This window comes from Cyprinus carpio, chromosome A9 (genome assembly GCF_018340385.1).
Source record: "Cyprinus carpio isolate SPL01 chromosome A9, ASM1834038v1, whole genome shotgun sequence".
Lineage (NCBI taxonomy): Eukaryota > Metazoa > Chordata > Actinopteri > Cypriniformes > Cyprinidae > Cyprinus > Cyprinus carpio.
In genome coordinates, this window is record NC_056580.1 from 27,918,088 (window position 1) to 27,936,649 (window position 18,562).

The following is an 18,562-nucleotide window of genomic DNA, read 5'->3' on the forward strand; positions in this document are numbered from 1 at the left end:
TTTTATTCCATGGCAAAAAAAAGAAATTGTGGGATGTAAACTCAGAATTGCATGAAAAAAAAAAAGAGTTTATGTCTCAGAATTCTGAGAAACAAAGTCTTAACTGTGAGATATAAAGTTGCAAATACCTTTCATATTTTCTTATTCTGTGGTGGAAAGGAGCGTCCATAATCAAGTCTATTTTGTGTCTGAGGAATTCTGGGAGAAGCGTTGGAGTGAAAGTTAATACTCAAATGAAACATTTTTTTGAGAAGTCTCCTGAGCCATGAAAGAGCAACATCCGAGCCCTGAGATCTTCCTCTGGGCTCTCTGCCCTCTTTCACTAATAAACACTACATATCTGGTCCATTTTACAGAACTTAAATTAGCATGTTAATATACTGCCCCCTCACTGTCCTTGGCAAGACTAGAACAACCTGAGAAGGTCCAAGAAAGCGACGCGTTGCAGGCCCAAACCAACCAATCTGAGCACAGCCAACTGTGTCCACCAACACAAAAGACACACACACACACACACACACAGCTGAAACAACAGTGATAGTGAAGCGTCCACTGACTGCATTCAGGTCACCAGAGGTCACCGTCAGACAGACACAGCTAAACACTGTCCTCTGCTCCTAATGCTTGAGCGTCCTGCTGTGGAAAACACACAAAGCTTTCTGACTTGATCTAAAGATGCTTCATTCAGAACAGCACACTGACCAGGCATGTGCAAGACTACACATCTTCATAATCAATAACCACACATCGATAGGATTCAGCACATCAAAACACTCTCCAAGAAGTTCAATTAAATATTAAAATCACCGGTCAACCTAAAAATCACTAAATGATTAGTAAGTTGCTCTGTCCTGGCCCATAAATAACACTAACATACTATTCTTACTAGTTCTGCAGTACGTGTGATATCCATACAATATTCAGTATTCACACACACACACACACGCACACACATATATATACACATATATACACACACACACATATATATATATATATATATATATATATAGAGTAATTAAATAAATAGTAAGAATTTCTATATATAAATTTTTTTTATTAATAAATTTTTTACATAATGTTTTTTCATTTTTTTGTCTGTTTTTTTTATAGGTAATAAAAATGCTAAATAATTTATATATATACATATATAATTATATAATTGATATATAATTTATATAATCTTCTGTTTCATTTTTTATAGTTAATAAAAATGCTAAATAATTTATATATATGTATAGTAATCAAATAATTATAATATAAATTTAATTCATAATATAATTATAATTGGATGTGTATATATTATTGATAATATGCGCATATATATATATATTATATATATATATATATATATATATATATATATACACACACACACACACACACACAAAAGAATCAAAATGGTTTACTGCTACTTGTTTGTAGTTAATACAAATGCAACTTTTTGATTAACAATAGTTGTTTGTTTTGCTTTTATAGTTACTAAAATACTTTATTTATTTTTTATTACAGCATTAGTTCTAAATGTGACCAAAACATAGCATACTACAGTTTAAATGTTTATGCTTGGATAATGCATACTGTTTCACAGGTTATTTTCAGAAACAGCAATCACTGTAAGGTATAAACTGTATCCACAGAGCAGAGTCAGAGATTAAAATATAGAAGCACTTCAACAGGACACTTGATTTAAATCTGCTGATGACATCCACATTTGTGCTATTCATGCCATCACACCAGTCCTGCATTCTTCATCTCCACACCGCTGTTACTGGGAAACTTCCCACAGATCAGACACACTGATCAATAGTTCACGTGTCCTCGTGACCACTTGTGTGAGGTCATCCCCCTGCCAGTCAGTACAATAAAAACAAACACACACGTCCACAGGAAGGGAGTAGAAGTACAAATCCACAGGTCTACAACTGATCTCAGTTTTATCCTGTGTTTCCAATCTGATCATACTATATATATATATATATATATATATATATATATATATATATATATATATATATATATATATATATATATATATTATATATATATATATATATATATATATATATATATACACATACATGTATGTATAAACAAACATTTAAAAATAAATATAAAATTATTGAATATTAAATATAAAATAATTATATATAGATACACACACACACATACACAGTTTTAAAAATGTTTTAATAAAAATATAATAATTGTATTTTACTAGATATATTACTTCTACATAAATATTACTATTTATATTCATAAATATTTAATCACATTTTTTAAAAAAAATATATTAAATAACAACTTAGTTTTTTTCAACTGATCTATAAATTTATTATCTTAGTAAATAGAGGGGAAAAAAACCCTCCCCCCAAAAAAAGAAATAAATAAAAATAAATAAATAAAAAATAACTACATCTTGATATATGCTACTACTGTGATCTAAAATTACAAAAAAAAAATTCAGTTATACCACTCACTCTAGTTCTTTCACCAAATCTATTACCTACAGAGCATCCACCACAAGCCATGCTGAAAGATTTTCCTTTCACAGAAACATCTGGAGGAGAAAGTCCTGTCTGCAGTTAATATCTGCATAAATGAGCCACCAACAGCATCAACATTGTGCAGCCATAATCTCACACAAAGACATGATGTGTGCATAATAGAATGATAAAAGAACGCTGATGTTGTTCAGGTCAGAGATGGGATGCTCAAGCTTCAATTCAATGCAAGCTCAAAAACACGCTGGATTTGGACATTAGAGCTTCTAGATGCACAACATACAAACAAAATGAAAGATAACCCACAGTGAAATAAACAATGATAGGAGGACACAGACAGTCTTGTATCATCATAAAGGGGTTTATTTCGCAATAATGATCCACTAACTGCACATCATTCTCATGCACATCACATGGCTACACGAATAAATGGACACAAAATATTTAGGAAATTACATGCTGGTAATTTATAAAGTTAAGTTATATGGCAAAAACTATTTTTATGACATCCAGGGTTGTCTGCAATTTGAAAAACAATAAATAATAATAAACAACAACAAAAACTATATATGCTGTTTTAATATACAGTGTATACATATAAATGTACAAATAATAGATGTAGTGTTTATATACATATACAGTGTATATATGTGTGTGCGTGTGTGTGTATGCGTCTCTACATTACTGTAATTACTGTAATTAATTAATTTCTATTGTATTGTATTAATTATACCTAAAAAAAAATGTTATTTGTAAATTGTACAACTTTTTTGCTGTTGTTTTTTATTTTTATTTTCAATGATTACTAGCAGAGAAGGAAATAGCTTGTTGGTTAATTATAAAGTTTAGTAGAATTACATACAAGTATGTGACCACAAAATTTCAAGATCAGCTAATCAGAATCAAGTTGTCCAGAAAGATAACTAATATTATTCAATGTCTTATGATTTCTCCGTGCACATGGATCAGCAATTCTTCAAAACATCACTCAAATATCAGACTCTACCAGTGGGACCAGAACGATGTCTGACTGTGGCTGAATTTCCATTTTAAACTCAAATGAATGCAGTCAAATCAGAAATGTAAGTCACCGTACGCTTGTTAAAGCGCACTGAAAGCCCTTCCAATAATGTATGAGGTCAAAGGGCATAGGTTCGGTTGTGGTGCTGTGAAATGCTTAGGGAGAAACTGACCTGTTCATAATGAACTTAAATGTCAACATCATGTTCAGATGTGAACCTGGAGGTTATGAAGCATCGCAGGTGAACAGACCCCAGAGTGTTTCACTAGTGGACTCATAAAGCTGTCCCTTCCCATGGTGCACTGCAGCAGCTGAAGTCCCAGATCAAGATTAGGAGTGAACATTTTGATGCAAAAGAATGTCTCAAATATCAACTAAATACTGATAATTGCAGAATTAAGTCACAAAAATAGAATTTACAGTATAAGCCGGAATGTCACCGAAAAAATTTTAATTATTTTAATTTTAAATTAATAAATCAAAAGTAGCGCTGTACAATTATTCAAATCACATTAACTAAAAAAAAAAAAAAAACATTATGACAGAAATATATTATTGTATAGCAAAATGTACTTCTCAAAGTAATAATAATACACCATTAAAATATATATATATATATATATATATATATATATATTATATATATATATATATATATATATATATATATATATATATATATATAAGAAATATCATTCAAGTTTAATTTATAAAGGTAAAACTCCATTGTGCAGCACTTTATAAAAAAAATAAAATAAAACACAAAAATGAAATATGTTGTAAAAGAAGTGTTTTATTCTCATTTGATTACATTTTTTAATTTTTTTAAAGGTTAGCATTTTATAAATGCATCCGATTATCTCTATTTTTGATCATACATTTTTATTAAATAATAAATAAATTAATATAACATAAGTAGGGCTTTACAATTATTCAGTCTTAAATTGAGATCTTCACTACACACCACCACAAAAAAAAAACTATTACTGTTGTTTAGTAAAATGTACTTCTCAAAGCTATAATAATAATACAATTTACAACATTAAAATAATATTTAAGGAATATCAAGCTATCAAAAAAATTTTTTTCATCCATGTTTAATTTATGCAGAAATCCTCTGTTGCAGAACTTTATTAAACTATAAAAAAATAAAATAAAAATTCAAAACTGTGTTGTAAAGGAATTGTTATATTTTAATTTGATTACATTTTTTTAAATGTTAAATTGTTCATGTTTTATAAATTCATTTGATTATCTTGATTTCTTTATGAATATTTTAATAAATAATAAAACACTTCAAAGGGGAAAAAAAAGAAAAATAACGTAATTTATGTAAAAATAAAACTATTAATAGTGTTGCTTGGATGCTTGCCTCAGAAAACACCACAGATTAATCCATGGGTCTGATTTAACAAGAACCTGGTAATCCATTCAGTAGCTCACAATGATTAAGAACAGTGATGACGGCTGGAAATGTGACCTTTACAAGCCAGAGAGCTGATCAAAGACTCCCAACACCTTTAAAACTCAAACCCACTACCGGAATACTCGAAAAACAGGATGAAAAAGACAAAACCACAGACATGTGTCAGATGTGTGTGGAGAGCCCTCAGATGTGGTGTGGGTCAAAATGGAAAAGGATTTTTAAAAGGAAACCTCGTGCAAGCACAAAGAAAAATGCATGATCTTGCTCATGCCAGCTACACTGGGAAAAAATGAAACACACACACACACACACACACACACTCACACACACAGAAAGAGAGAGATGCCTAATCAGCTCATGACCGATTTGGAACACTCTACATCAGCAGAAACTACTGACGTGGCTAAGCTAACAATCAGGGATAATATATCATTAAGTAAATCTAAAACTATTACAACTTTTTTTTTTATAAAGCACAAATAAAATAAAACATAAAAATTAGCTTAAACTTACTTCGCAACTAACTCAAATAAATTGAAAAAAAATGAAAAACAAAGATTTTGAAAAATTTTGAATTTTTTTTTTTTGCCATTGTTTTGGTTTCCATTTCTTGTTGCATGCCTGATTGTTTGCCAACATTGTTTTGTAAGTTTAAAAGGTGATAAAATAACACCAAATTTAATATTAAAAAAAATTGTTAACGTTTTATAAATCCATCTGATTATCTGATGACAAATGACAATTACTGATTTTTTATTAAATAATTAATGAATTTTAAAATAAAATCTAAAGTAGTGCTGTACAATTATTCAGATTCAAACTGCAATCTTCACTACAAAACTTTTAATTATGACAGAAAAATATTACTATTGTATAGTAAAATGGAACGCTTTACATAAGCAGAAAGTACTGATGCTGCTAAGCTAAAAATCTGAATTAAGTCAAATTAAAACTATTAAAAAAAATTTTTGTTAGTAGAATTAAAGTAAAATATAAAAATTTGCTTAACTTAAACTAAATATGACTGAAAAAAACTGAATATTAGAAATGTGACAACTAACTGAAATAAGCCACAAAGCACTAAAATAAAAACTAAAACCAAAATAAAAATTAATTACCCAAATAGTATATTTAAAATAAAAACTAATATCTTTTTAAAATCACAACAGAGTTTGTTTAAAATATACTACTGTCCAATTAAAATGAAAACTGACAATACAAAAAATACAAGATATTTCAAAATATTAATAAAAATTTTTTTAAACAATACTAAAATAAAGTTTTAACAATGTAATAATATGCATAAACACACGTAGCACTCACAAATATTGAATCTATTTTATTTGACTAAACTACTACTCACTAATACTTTTTTGTGTTGTATGAATTAGACTGATATTTGCGTAATGTATATGATGCAGAGAGCTTGTTCTAGTGCATTATGGGATTGCCTACTTTTCCGAAAGATGTGATGCAAAATAAAGCTGCATGCATTTTATGAGTGTGCCTATGATTCCTTAAAATGCTGCCTATGTAGGAGCAGGCACAGAGGGAGAAAATAAAAGACTGAAGGGCTGAATCTGAGATTGGAGATCACGTGGGATAATGGCTGTGGAGTTTGGCATCAGGGAAGAGTTTCCATGATCCCTTTCGCTGCTGAGGGCCAAAACGCCAACATTTGCTCCTCTACCGTGTAGTTAAAAACTGATCAAGGCTTTCTCCTTCACCCATAACCGTTACAAATCACCATGGGCCCATAACATTTAAAGACGAGGCAGACAATACCAAGTCAATATTCCAGAGACGCGGTCTGTTAAACCTATGGGTCCCATTAGTCAAGATCTCCATTTGAGATCTGTTCCAAAACATAGTGAGCTGCCTACCTAGACAGCGTTTTTAGGCACACTCCACACAAAATCTGTGCCTTTTAAGATTCAAAAGAGATGAGATGCTTCATTTTTTTTGCAAGTTAGTATAAATGTTGTTCAAAGAGTTGAGCATGACGCTTGCAACATCCGATCCCAATAAAATGCATGAACTGATTAAATGTATACCTCTATGCAATGTACAGTAAGTAATGTAAGTCGCTTTGAATAAAAGTGTCTGCCGAATGCATACTGTAAAGGTAATGTTGCATGTATCACTCATAGAGGAGGCAATCCCAGAATGCATTGTGATGAGCACAGTGTACATACTTTTATTATATATTCACAATACTGAGTTCTAATGAAAAATGGTCAAGTTGGATCACGTCACTATCTTAGAAACAGTTCAGTACTTCTGTCTGGTAAAGAGGTGCAACATCCAGCAGAAGGTTTCATGAATTCTTCATACAGCTTACGTTCCTCTGAGTCTCTGCTGTACATCTGAAGCGATTCAAACTTCCTCGCAATTAATGCTGGCTTATTAGGTTCTCTTCAAATCTCTGTGAGTGTGATTTGTTTTGTGCTTTATCAGAGTGAGTTTAAAATGATGATAAAGCCTTAGAAATCAGGGTGAATACAGATCTGACATCAGGCCATATTACATATATTCTACCACAACTACTACTACAACTACTAATACCACAAAAAAACAAATAATATATATATATATAATATATATATATATATATATATATATATATATATATATATATATATATATATATATATATACACATACATATATATATATATTATATATTATACACATACATATATATATATAATATATATATATATATATATAATATATTATATATATATATATATAATATATATATATTATATATATATACACACACATACATAATATATATATATATATACTATATATAGATATAAATTATTTATTAATTATAATTATACATAATAAATAAAAATATGTATTTATTAATTCATACATATATATATATACATACAAATACATATATACTATAAATACAGTTATATATATATGTATATATGCATATGGACAGAGAGGCTTGAGGTCTTTTCCCAAACCTTTTCCTTTTTCTAATTTTACTAATAAATAAAATAATATCATAAATAATATAATGAATTCAAACCGATCGGGTGTTAGAGGTGCTCTAGTGCTGTGAATGCTAACTTCCACCATTCAGCTGTTTCTCTGAACACCAGAATGCACTCTTTGTGTATGTCCCCAGTTTGCATCTCTGCTTGCTTATTGACTGGCACAAGTGACGGATCTTTTCTTACACTGGCCGCGGGCCGTCCTCATTATCAAACCCCGCTCTGCGTTCTAAGACAGTGTGAGGACATCAGTAATTCAAGTCTGAATCTGAGCTCTAAAGCCTTTCAGAACAGCAATATGATATTCAGCAAAGTGAAAAAACAGCCTCCACTCCTCGAATTCAGAGAACATGTGCTGCTATTCATCTGGAGTTTGTAGTGCACATGTCCCAGCCAGCCTGGACGTAAATATGCCACTAATTCCCCAACGGGACATCATCAAATGACAAGACAGCAAAGCGATTCCAGCATCAGCCACATCAAGAGCTGACAAAACATGTTATTTCTCATTCAAGGCAACAGCAGAGATGCTGAACGGCCGGAACCATCCCAGTGGGATCGAGAGAGAGGAAACGGAGAGACACATAGTGACTTCATGAAGCATTTCTGACTGGGAGACGGGTTGGGATTTCTGTCCTAATAATCAGTGCAACTTAAAAAGCTGACAACTAATACAGCAAAAATGAAAAGGAACCAGAGGACTAGTGTAGACTAGTCATACTAAATCACTGCACTAAAAGCAAAATGAAAAGTATAAAATATAGGTTTACACATGTAGTCAAAAAATGGAATTTAATGCATAAAGTGCAATGTCACAGAATTTTGGATGAATAAATCAAAAGTGGTGCTGAACAATGAATCAAATTGCGATATGGACTAGTGTCTGAATTTGAAAGCGTAAAAATACTATTTGAATATGAAGTCTGCATGTTCATCAAATCATATACACATCACAACACAAAAACAGATTTCATAGGGCCCTAAAAACGTCATTTTTTATTAAATTAACTTTAAATTAACTGTTGTTAAATTGTGTAAGTTTCATGATTTCAATTAGTTAGCAATACCTTTTGATTTCATTTTAAAAAATAAAACTGAATCCACAAAAACTAAAAATGAAAAAATAAGGAATCCAGAAAAGAGAAAAAAAAAAGTGAATTTGTATTAATTATTTCATAGGGCCTCAAAAATGTAATTTATGTTAAACTTTTAATAAATTGTTATTATGTTGTGTGAGTTTCATGATTTCAGTTAATTAGACATACCTTTTAATTTCATTTAACCACTAAAACTGGATACAGAAAAATTTAAATAAATAAAAAATAGAATCCATAACAATTTAAAAAAAAATAAAAAAATGGAGAAATAAAGGAAAAAAAAAAGAAAAGGGCCCTACAAATGTCAACAGGTGAATTTTCAATTAAACCTTACTCCTATTTTGGCGTAAATTCATTTGTTATTTAGTAGAATCTAGTCAAATTAGACAGAAAAAAAAAAATCTTTTGGCAACACCAAAATAGCATATTGAATAAAAGCAAACTAACGTGCTTAAACCTGAATATGCAGCAATGTTATTAATAAAGAAGCATCTAAAAAGGCCTGTCCTATGTCTCATCCTATGATAGTAATCAGATAACTTACATACATAGATGTAACATTACAACTTGTATCTGCACAAAAAGATGCAAATGCCAGTGAACTTTGTTATGCACTATAGCGAGAGTGAGAGAGAGTAAGAAAGAGTGAGAGTGAGAGAGAGAGAGAGAGTGAGAAGAGAGAGAGAGAGAGAGAGAGAGAGAGAGAGAGAGAGAGAGAGAGGGGGAGGAGGGAAAGAGGAGACGAGTGGAGAGGGAGAGAGAGAGGGGAGGAGAGAGCGGAGAGAGGAGAGAGGGAGAGAGAGAGAGGAGAGAAAGAGGAGGAGGAGGAGGAGAGGCCCCCCCCCAAAGACGGGTGAGAGAGAGGAAGGAGAGAGAGAGAAGAAGAGGGGAGGGAAGAGAGGAGAAAGAGGACGAGAGAGAGAGAGAGAGAGAGAGGGGAGAGAGAGAGAGAGAGAGAGAGAGAGAGAGAGAGAGAGAGAGAGAGAGAGAGAGACTGAGGAGAGAGACAGAGAGATTGACCGGAAGGGTAAAAAGAGAGAGAGAGAGAGAGAGAGAGAGAGAAAAAATTAATAAAAAATAACAGAAAAAGAGAGAGAGAGCTCCCGTCGTGATGCGCTTTCATGACCATGCACTGAAACATGGACAAGGACAGAATTTACTATAGATTTCTATAATGTTCTCATTATAATTTTCTTTTTATGGCAGATTTGTGCTATATTTTCATCTGCATTATTAAGTGATTCCATAAACCGCCTGTGCGTTTTCGAAGCTATACGAATTATGCCACTGAACAAATATGATGAAAAACAAAGCACTGCTGCATTATTATAACATCAGTATTTTTTTTTTTTTTTATTATTTTTTTTAAAGAAACTATGACCTATCTCAAATAACTCAGATAGTCAATATCGGGCATTGCATTTGAGCATGAAACGAAACACAGATATGCGTGACTTCAAGGCCGTTCTCTCTCTCCTAACGTCTTTTGACGCATGCTGTGGCAAGCTAAACAATCAGAGCTCAGGGCGCCGCCCAAAGCGCTGCAATAACCAGTCAGGAAAAAAACAAAAAACATTTCGATCATCGTTTACATGATCGGTCGTCCCTGTCACGGTCGAGTACTCCATCGCTGTTGCACATCCCTAATATAGAGACATAAAGACAGACAGACAGGGTGTGTAAAACATGATTCAAGCATAGTGAACACGTTTCTACAGCTGAAAACAACATTTTAGGGAATCAACAAGGGGCGTTACCATGGTAATGTTGTCTTATGAGGTTTCAAGGGCCCCATGATGGATTGCCAGTGATGTCATTAGTAGACAGCACACACATTCTTCACACACATTTGAATAGGGCTGCATGACTAATCCAAAAAAAGGATTACAATCAAAAACAAACTTCAAGATGAATTACATAGATGAACCTCCACCGGTGACATCACTTTACAATTAGTGAGAAATGCATTTCATGTGTTTGGGTTAAAAAAAGTGCACAGCAGAGGAAAAAAAGTGCATGACCTGATAATAAATTAGGCTATAATAACTAATTATTAAGTTAGACTTAGGAAAGGTAAATTTGCATGTTCCTGCAGAGCAATCAACCACTTACCAGTTAACAATCAATTTGTGCTTTTGTTTATTAATATCACTTATAATTTAGTGATTTGATCGGCCATGCTGTTTCAAAACTGTGGATAAACAATTATTTTTGTGTTTTAAATTGTGATGATTTATGATTAGTAACAAGGATGTGGATTAACATTTTTTAACCTGTTAACCTGCACCTGGACGCGGGCGTACTGAACTCTCTTTGTTTGCACGTGTCAATGTTTACGAATAGATTAAATGAAACGGGACAAATTTAATATTGACAAACTATATATCATTATAAAGATCTAAGCCTCAGGCATCGACGACAGATCGTTGCTTTTCAATGGAAAGCTTAAAAAAGAATGTATTTGCTACATCTGTGTAAGCAGTACACATCAAAACATGAAGAATGAAAACGCAGTACATACCAGATTCGTCGTAATAGCGAGTCATAAACACATCCACAGCTGTAAATCCAGGTTTAGTTAGAAAGGTAAGGATCCACTGAACGACATCTCATGGAGCACGTTTAGTCCAACGGAGCAGTAACGTTGTAATATGATAATTCCTTTGTTTACGTTTCAGATCTTCAGGGACAGAAAACTGCGTCTTGGTAGTAAAAAAAGGTCATGGTTTTGTAGCGTACAGTGTCACAAACAGAATGAGACGATCCACCAAAAAAAAAGTGAAAGATATGCGGAAGACTGTATATTTGAATTCTGGCACTCTCTCGTGACGGCTCGTGATGTGCGCTCTGACTTACCTGTCATCTGATGGAGGCATAACTTAGAGATCGCCTTTTTGTGTTTTTTTTTTTTTTTGTATTTTTCAACATTTTTCTTATATGTGTGAGTGTGTTTTATGGGGAATGTGCCTGTATCTGCATGATTACCATCTGTTTGAGCGCAAATCAGCACGCTATTACTGTGTAATCACAGCTATCAATGTCTACGCCGTCTATATGAATAGAGTGTGATTATTGACTTTATGGTGCATTTGTATGATTACCATCTCTATAACTCACCAGCACTACATAATAAACTACAATATAAGAAAAAATTGTAAAAAATGCATCACTACCAACAACATCATGAACTGTAATGTAAATACATAATACAAAATCTTTTTTTTTTTTTTTTTTTTTTTTTTTTACTCAAATTATTCTTATTGTATTTTTCTAGTGCTCAAATAAATCATTTATATGATGTCTAAGTTTATGTCTACTGTTTTATAATTTAAAAACTATGCAGTGCTATGTTTAATGACTAAAATAGTTTGTAGAACCCTTTAATACAGTTGGTAAATATTTTTTATATTTGGGGGGGTGGTGGGGGGGTCTAGACATAGTATCAGAAAAACAGTTGCAGGAATCTCATTTTTCATGGTATCTCCTTCAGATTTGAAATAGAAACTCATGAGACATGTGACTTTCAACCCATTACTTTTCTAGATTGCTCCAGGACTGATTTCATGCATTTATTTTATCAACAAAAAACAAAAAAATTCAGTGTGGTAAAAAATTTTTCAAGGCACTTCAGTGTCTATAACTTTTAATATTTTCAAGCATTATCAACTCTGGTTGAAAAAAAAGTACAGCCCAAAGGGACTTCTTTCCAAAGACACCAAAATTATGTTTGTAACACACTGAAGTAAGGAACTGTTGCAATTTTAAGTTAGGTAGGGCACTTTCAGCTGTGAGTCCCATAATGGGGGGTCTGGTTAACCGGTTAAACGAGACTACTAACGAGATAATGTGTGCACTTTTTATGCAATCAATTATAAAATACATAGATTCATTATCAAAATAATTATCAGTTGCAGCCCTACATTTAAATGATGATTCCTTATAACATCAATTAAAAAAAACACATTCACACATCAGTTCAATACAATAATCACTTTTCTAACCATGCACAAGGTTCAGTTACAGGCGTGACAACCACTCAAATTTGCAATAAATAAATCAACCAATCAATCACATTAGAATGACGTATGGGAGGCAGACCTACAGTATTCTGAGCCAATCACCACCACGCTCTTTTTTTCTCTCTAGTTGTATGGCAGCAGCTTGGCACAAAAGTTCACCAAAGTCTTTATTCACAAAAGAGAGTTCAGTCATAGCTAACATGTCACAGCCTGATTTTAAATGAAGCTTTTAAACTATAAAAGTGGCCCTGGATAGCAACAGACATAAAACAGAAGTAATGACCTCACATCAACATGGTTTTATCATTTTACAGATGTCAGTTATCAATAGCTAGAGAATGACACTAGTCTGAACTCTGCGGCTCTGTTCTAGTGAGCTAAGATGCTGTCTAGATAGCAACTTTGTAAATAATACGGTAACTAAAATACAGTAATTGATCTGTGTTATAGAAAAAGCACTCCTCACGTGAAGCAAACAGGTGACTTGACTCACAAAATTAATTTCAACCGAGTTTGATGTTCACATGTTTTTAAGATAACGGTGAAATACTCTAATAATCATAAAAAAATAAAAACACATAACATACAATTCTCAAGCATCATATACCATTTTACATTATTCTACTTTTCAAATGTCATTAATGTATGTTTTATTTATTTATCTGAATATCTATCAAAATATTATTTTTTTAATTGTAAAACTACAAGTCTAAATAAACAAAACACTGAAATGAACAAAAGCATTTCAATATTTGTTGTATGACAAAAAACATTTTAAACAAATTACGAAAGTTTATCAGTTTTTAAATAAAATATGTTATATTACTCATGCCTCATCTACAATTTTAGATCTGCTAAAGAGACATGCAATGCTCCCTATTCATTTGTCCACCATCATAATTATGCTCCCTAACTTTTGAAAGAGCCTTAATGTTCCCTGTAATGCCTTAAAATCACTAGGTTTCGAGCAGAGCTGCTGTGTTTGGGTCTTCTATCCTAATTCTTGCTTTTCTGTTGAGGCCAAATCACCATAAATAATTCCATAGCAACATCCCATGATCCCAGGGAATTCAAGGGTACACATGCACACTCATCTCCTCCTAATTCTCCCGGAGCGTTCAGAGCTCTTGCACACCTGTTTCCACAACAGTGCCATAAACCAGAAACCACATCATAAATCCCAGAAAATAAATCCCACACTTTGATAAGCTACATGCTGACAGATCTCTGATGCATATCAGCCACCTGACATCATCAGCCAACCTCAGGCTTCCCCAAGTCATCTTGTTCCTGCATCGCCGCAATTAGTACATATTAACAAGTCTAATATCTCCTGATGGGCTTTATGTGGTGTGAATCAACAAATTAGCTGCAAAACGACTCATTTAAAAGCAGGACATCAAAGAAGGGCTGGAAAAGAGGTATCCACTGTGACGACAAATTTGAAAGAAATGGTATTTCCAAAGCAGAAAAGCTACTAAATTTAGGTGAAGTGTCACGACTTTTAGACCCATAAATCACAACTGTAAATTCTCTGATTTGTTCATGACCGAAGCGGATACAGAATCAGTTTCATGTGTTCATACCTGCATCCTTCCTGTTTTTCCCGCTCTCTCTGCTCTTCTTCAGCACGGCCTTAAACATGACTTGACTCCAGGAATCCCTTCACGACTATGCTGTGGAAACAAGAGAGATTTTTCACATGAAGCAGCAGGTTCATACGCAGTTGCTTTGGTACACTCCACCCGAGAGAAAATTCTGCACAGAGACCTTTGGAATGCATACTGTATGTCAGTGTTTCTTTGACTAGTTGACTACATGCTCTTTAAATCCCAGGGGGTGACTTTTATTAAAACTAACAGATTCATACTTTCTTTAATGTTGGTCACACTGCTTGTAGTATCATCGCAATATGTAAACTATATCATTGCCCAGCTCTGATCTATTAAGTTCAGCTATTAAGGCATGAAGATATTATAAACATTAACACTGTACTCTTCTATAAAACTACTTTGAAACATTTGACTTAACTTTAAACTTACACGGCAAAAAACTGCGGTATAGAAACAATTTTCACTCAGAAATTGCTAGTGAGTTTTACAAAGAAACAGCAAGCAATACATTGAATTAAATGTGAAATACTGAAGTAGAAAAACTGATAAACAATCATGTTTTATTCACAACTTTTTATACGGTGTAGAAACTTTTTTTACCATGCATCCACTGTCTACTTTTGCTACTTGTCAAATGTCTTTAATGTATTTTTTACAAAGACTTTCAATCTTAAAATTTAAATATTTATGATAAAATAAAAACTAATAATTTAAACAAAAAACTAAAAGAAACAAACCTTAAACAAACAATTTCAAATATACAAATTTACAAATATGTTGTGTGAAAATGCTGGGGAAAAAAAAACAAAAAAACATTTGTGGCATCATTTCCAAGATGACCAACAATTCTGTCACTTTCTTAAAAATTAATGTACTGGTTTTTGATTGTACATCATTTCCAATTAAGATGAACTAAGATGAATGGCTTGTTGCATCCTCATTTGCAAAATCACTTTAGATAACAGTATCTGCTAAATGAATAAATGCAAATGTAAATGTAAGTAATTTAACCAAATGTCACTCCCACAACAGAATGTTATCAAACACAGTTGATATTTGAAGATGTCACAGATAAGTTATGGTTTAATACCAAAAACGACAAAACCAACAGAATTATTGTGTGATGCATGTACAGTATGTCTACATTATTAACAGACAAATCAAATAAACGAGTGTGTGTGAAGAGTGTTTCAAGAGAGTTTATTTTGTAAAGGTCCACAGGGCAAAAGTGCTAATAGTTGAAAAAATGTATTTTAAAAAAAATGTATAAAAAAGAAACATAATCTAAATAGCTTCTTGCATATTTTACTTCTCTATTTGGCCAAATTCTGGGATTTTTCCCACAGTCCACCCACTGTAATGTGTGATCGCTGGTGGGCCGGCATGGAAAGAATCTTTCAATATTTGCACAGAGCGGCTCTGCTTTGCTATCTTGTTATTCCGGAAAACAAGCTGTTGGATTCCCAGCATTCCATATTTAATTGATGCTAAAAGGCTGAACTTGGGATTCCCGTGCCACTTTCTCGCATGTTATTTCAAAATTAGCAGCACGGGTCGAATGCATTACAATATGTCTATTTATCTTGTTAAACTGCTTCTGCACTGTAAACTTCACTCAGGGTGCTATGGAAACCCGTTTCTGCCAAAGAATTAAAAAAAATTTTTTTTTTTTAAATACAATGATGAGTCATGATTTAAAATGAGTTTTTCCTCATAGTTTACATCTCGCAATTCTGACTTTTTTTTCAGAATTGTGCGCCATAAACTTGCAATTGCAAGTTTAAATCTCGCTATTTTGATCTTTTTTTTTAGCAGATGAGTTTATATCTCACAATTCTAACTTTTTATTTTCAGAATTCTGAACTTACATATTGAATTTTGACTTTTTTTCCTCACAATTCTGCCTTTTTCTTGCAATTGCAAGTTTACATCTCACAATTATTTTCAGTTTATATAATATTTCTCTGTTTATATCTTGCAATTCTGACATTTTTCTTAGAATTCTGAGTTTACGCCACAATTATCAATTATCTCACAATTCTCACTTTCTTCCTCACAAATCATTTATATCAGTTATCAGTTCAGAGTTTAAATCTCACAATTAGACTATAAATTTTTTTCTTGCAACACTAAAAATCAGAATTGTAAGAAAAAGATAAAAAGTCACAATTTATAAAAAAAAAAATTTAATCTTGTGGCAGAAACAAGCTTCCATATGGTACATCCTGCAGCTAGTTTGTGTAAACAGGCAGATGACTAAATAAAAAGATATCAGGTATGTGCAACATTATTATAACCACAATAGCATTTCCTTTCAATAGAAAAAATGAACACTTCACACATTATTTGATCTCACATTTTGTTCTATTTGATTTGTTTTTGTACTACAAATCTGTTACGCTGTGTTTTTTGTAATTGTTTAAGGAATGTTCTTCCTATTCTCTTTGTGTGTCTTTTGAGTCACTAGATCGTCCCTGATTTGCCAATTGTAAATTTTTGGTGTGACAGCTTGATGAGAGTCTTTATTCGTTTTATTGCATCTTACCCCTTGCAGACGTAATATATGATATTCTCATCATCTCCTCTGAGAAAACAGCTTTGCTACAAAGACTAGAAAAGTGAAAAATAAAGTGTGCCTGACAGCTCTGCTCAGATGAGACGAGACAAGGTGAGGGGTCCGAATCTCGAGCCATGCTGAACTCACAGCGGACGCCTGCAGGTCCCTCCCCAGGAGGCGAGCAGGCGGTCCGATCTGCATCGATCGCAGCTCTTGGATGAAGAAGACCTGCTGCGGCCTCATCCAAAGTGAGAAGTCAAAAGTTGAGGAGAGAGACCCTCGACATGCAGTACAGAAACCAAGTTGAAAAGAAACACTCCACAACACAAAAAAAAAATCAAACCACATCCACACATCTTATCATAAAAAAATAAAAAAAGTAAAAGTAAATAAGCTTGAATATTATTAGAGACCGCTTGTACAGCACATATCTTTTGAAACATAAAACTCAGAGTTAAGATGTAAATGCAATAAATTATTTACAAATCACACAATCCTTCCACTTACAGTTTCAAACATTAAAACTAGAAATATACTTTAAATGCTTATTAAACAATGCAGATTCCAATGCTTAACCAGCATATTGCACTAAACCACAAATTTTATTATATAGACTAACTAACTAACTTAAAGATTATTTTATAAAATGAGTTTTTCCATCCTGGCATTTGTTCCTGTTACAGGAGAGTTATTTTGATATTTTGAATATTTGATATTTATGTATCCTACTCAGAAAAGGCTTAAAACTAAAGGGGTAAATTCTTTAAAAAAAAAAAAAAAATATGGAATCTTTCCGCAAAAAAAACAACAACAAAACTGTAGATTCAAAACACTGTATAAGTAAAACACAGCAAAAATTGCTAAATAATCAAGCCATGTTTTTCCACAGTGTTTTTTTTTTTTAATCAAAAGGAATATTAATATTCCATTATTTTAAATTACATGCACCAATATAGCAATACATATTTGCATTTTTTTTTTTTTTACATTTTATTATATAAAATGTGCCACAGAGAGAAAAACAGACTATTCAAATTAACGCGCGGAGATCTTGTTAGGTGCTTGATCTTTACTCTTTTTAATGATTATGACAGATTTTTTGCTTGGTGCAATGCTGAAAATTTGCTGTGTGGTATTCTGCACCTCTAATAAGTTAAAAAACCCTGATCTGAAGTTTTATATACTGCAGCATAAACAGACAGAGCTGGCAAGGAGAAAAGTAGTTGGAAATACAACTTATAAAACAAATAAATCACAGGGTAACCAAAAAAAACAAAAATTATTTTTAATATACCGATAAAAAGTATGACA

The 18,562-nt window shown here is 32.4% G+C and overlaps 1 protein-coding gene across 1 annotated transcript in view; it reads right to left on the reverse strand.

Annotated features, from left to right (window-relative positions):
• The window catches only part of LOC109048073 (protein TANC1-like), a 164,643-nt gene that overhangs the window by 134,051 nt on the left and 12,030 nt on the right, over positions 1-18,562 (reverse strand). The window contains 1 exon segment of the mRNA XM_042764338.1: positions 14,668-14,757. Coding sequence (XP_042620272.1) covers positions 14,668-14,725 — 58 coding nt within the window. The 5' untranslated portion in view covers positions 14,726-14,757.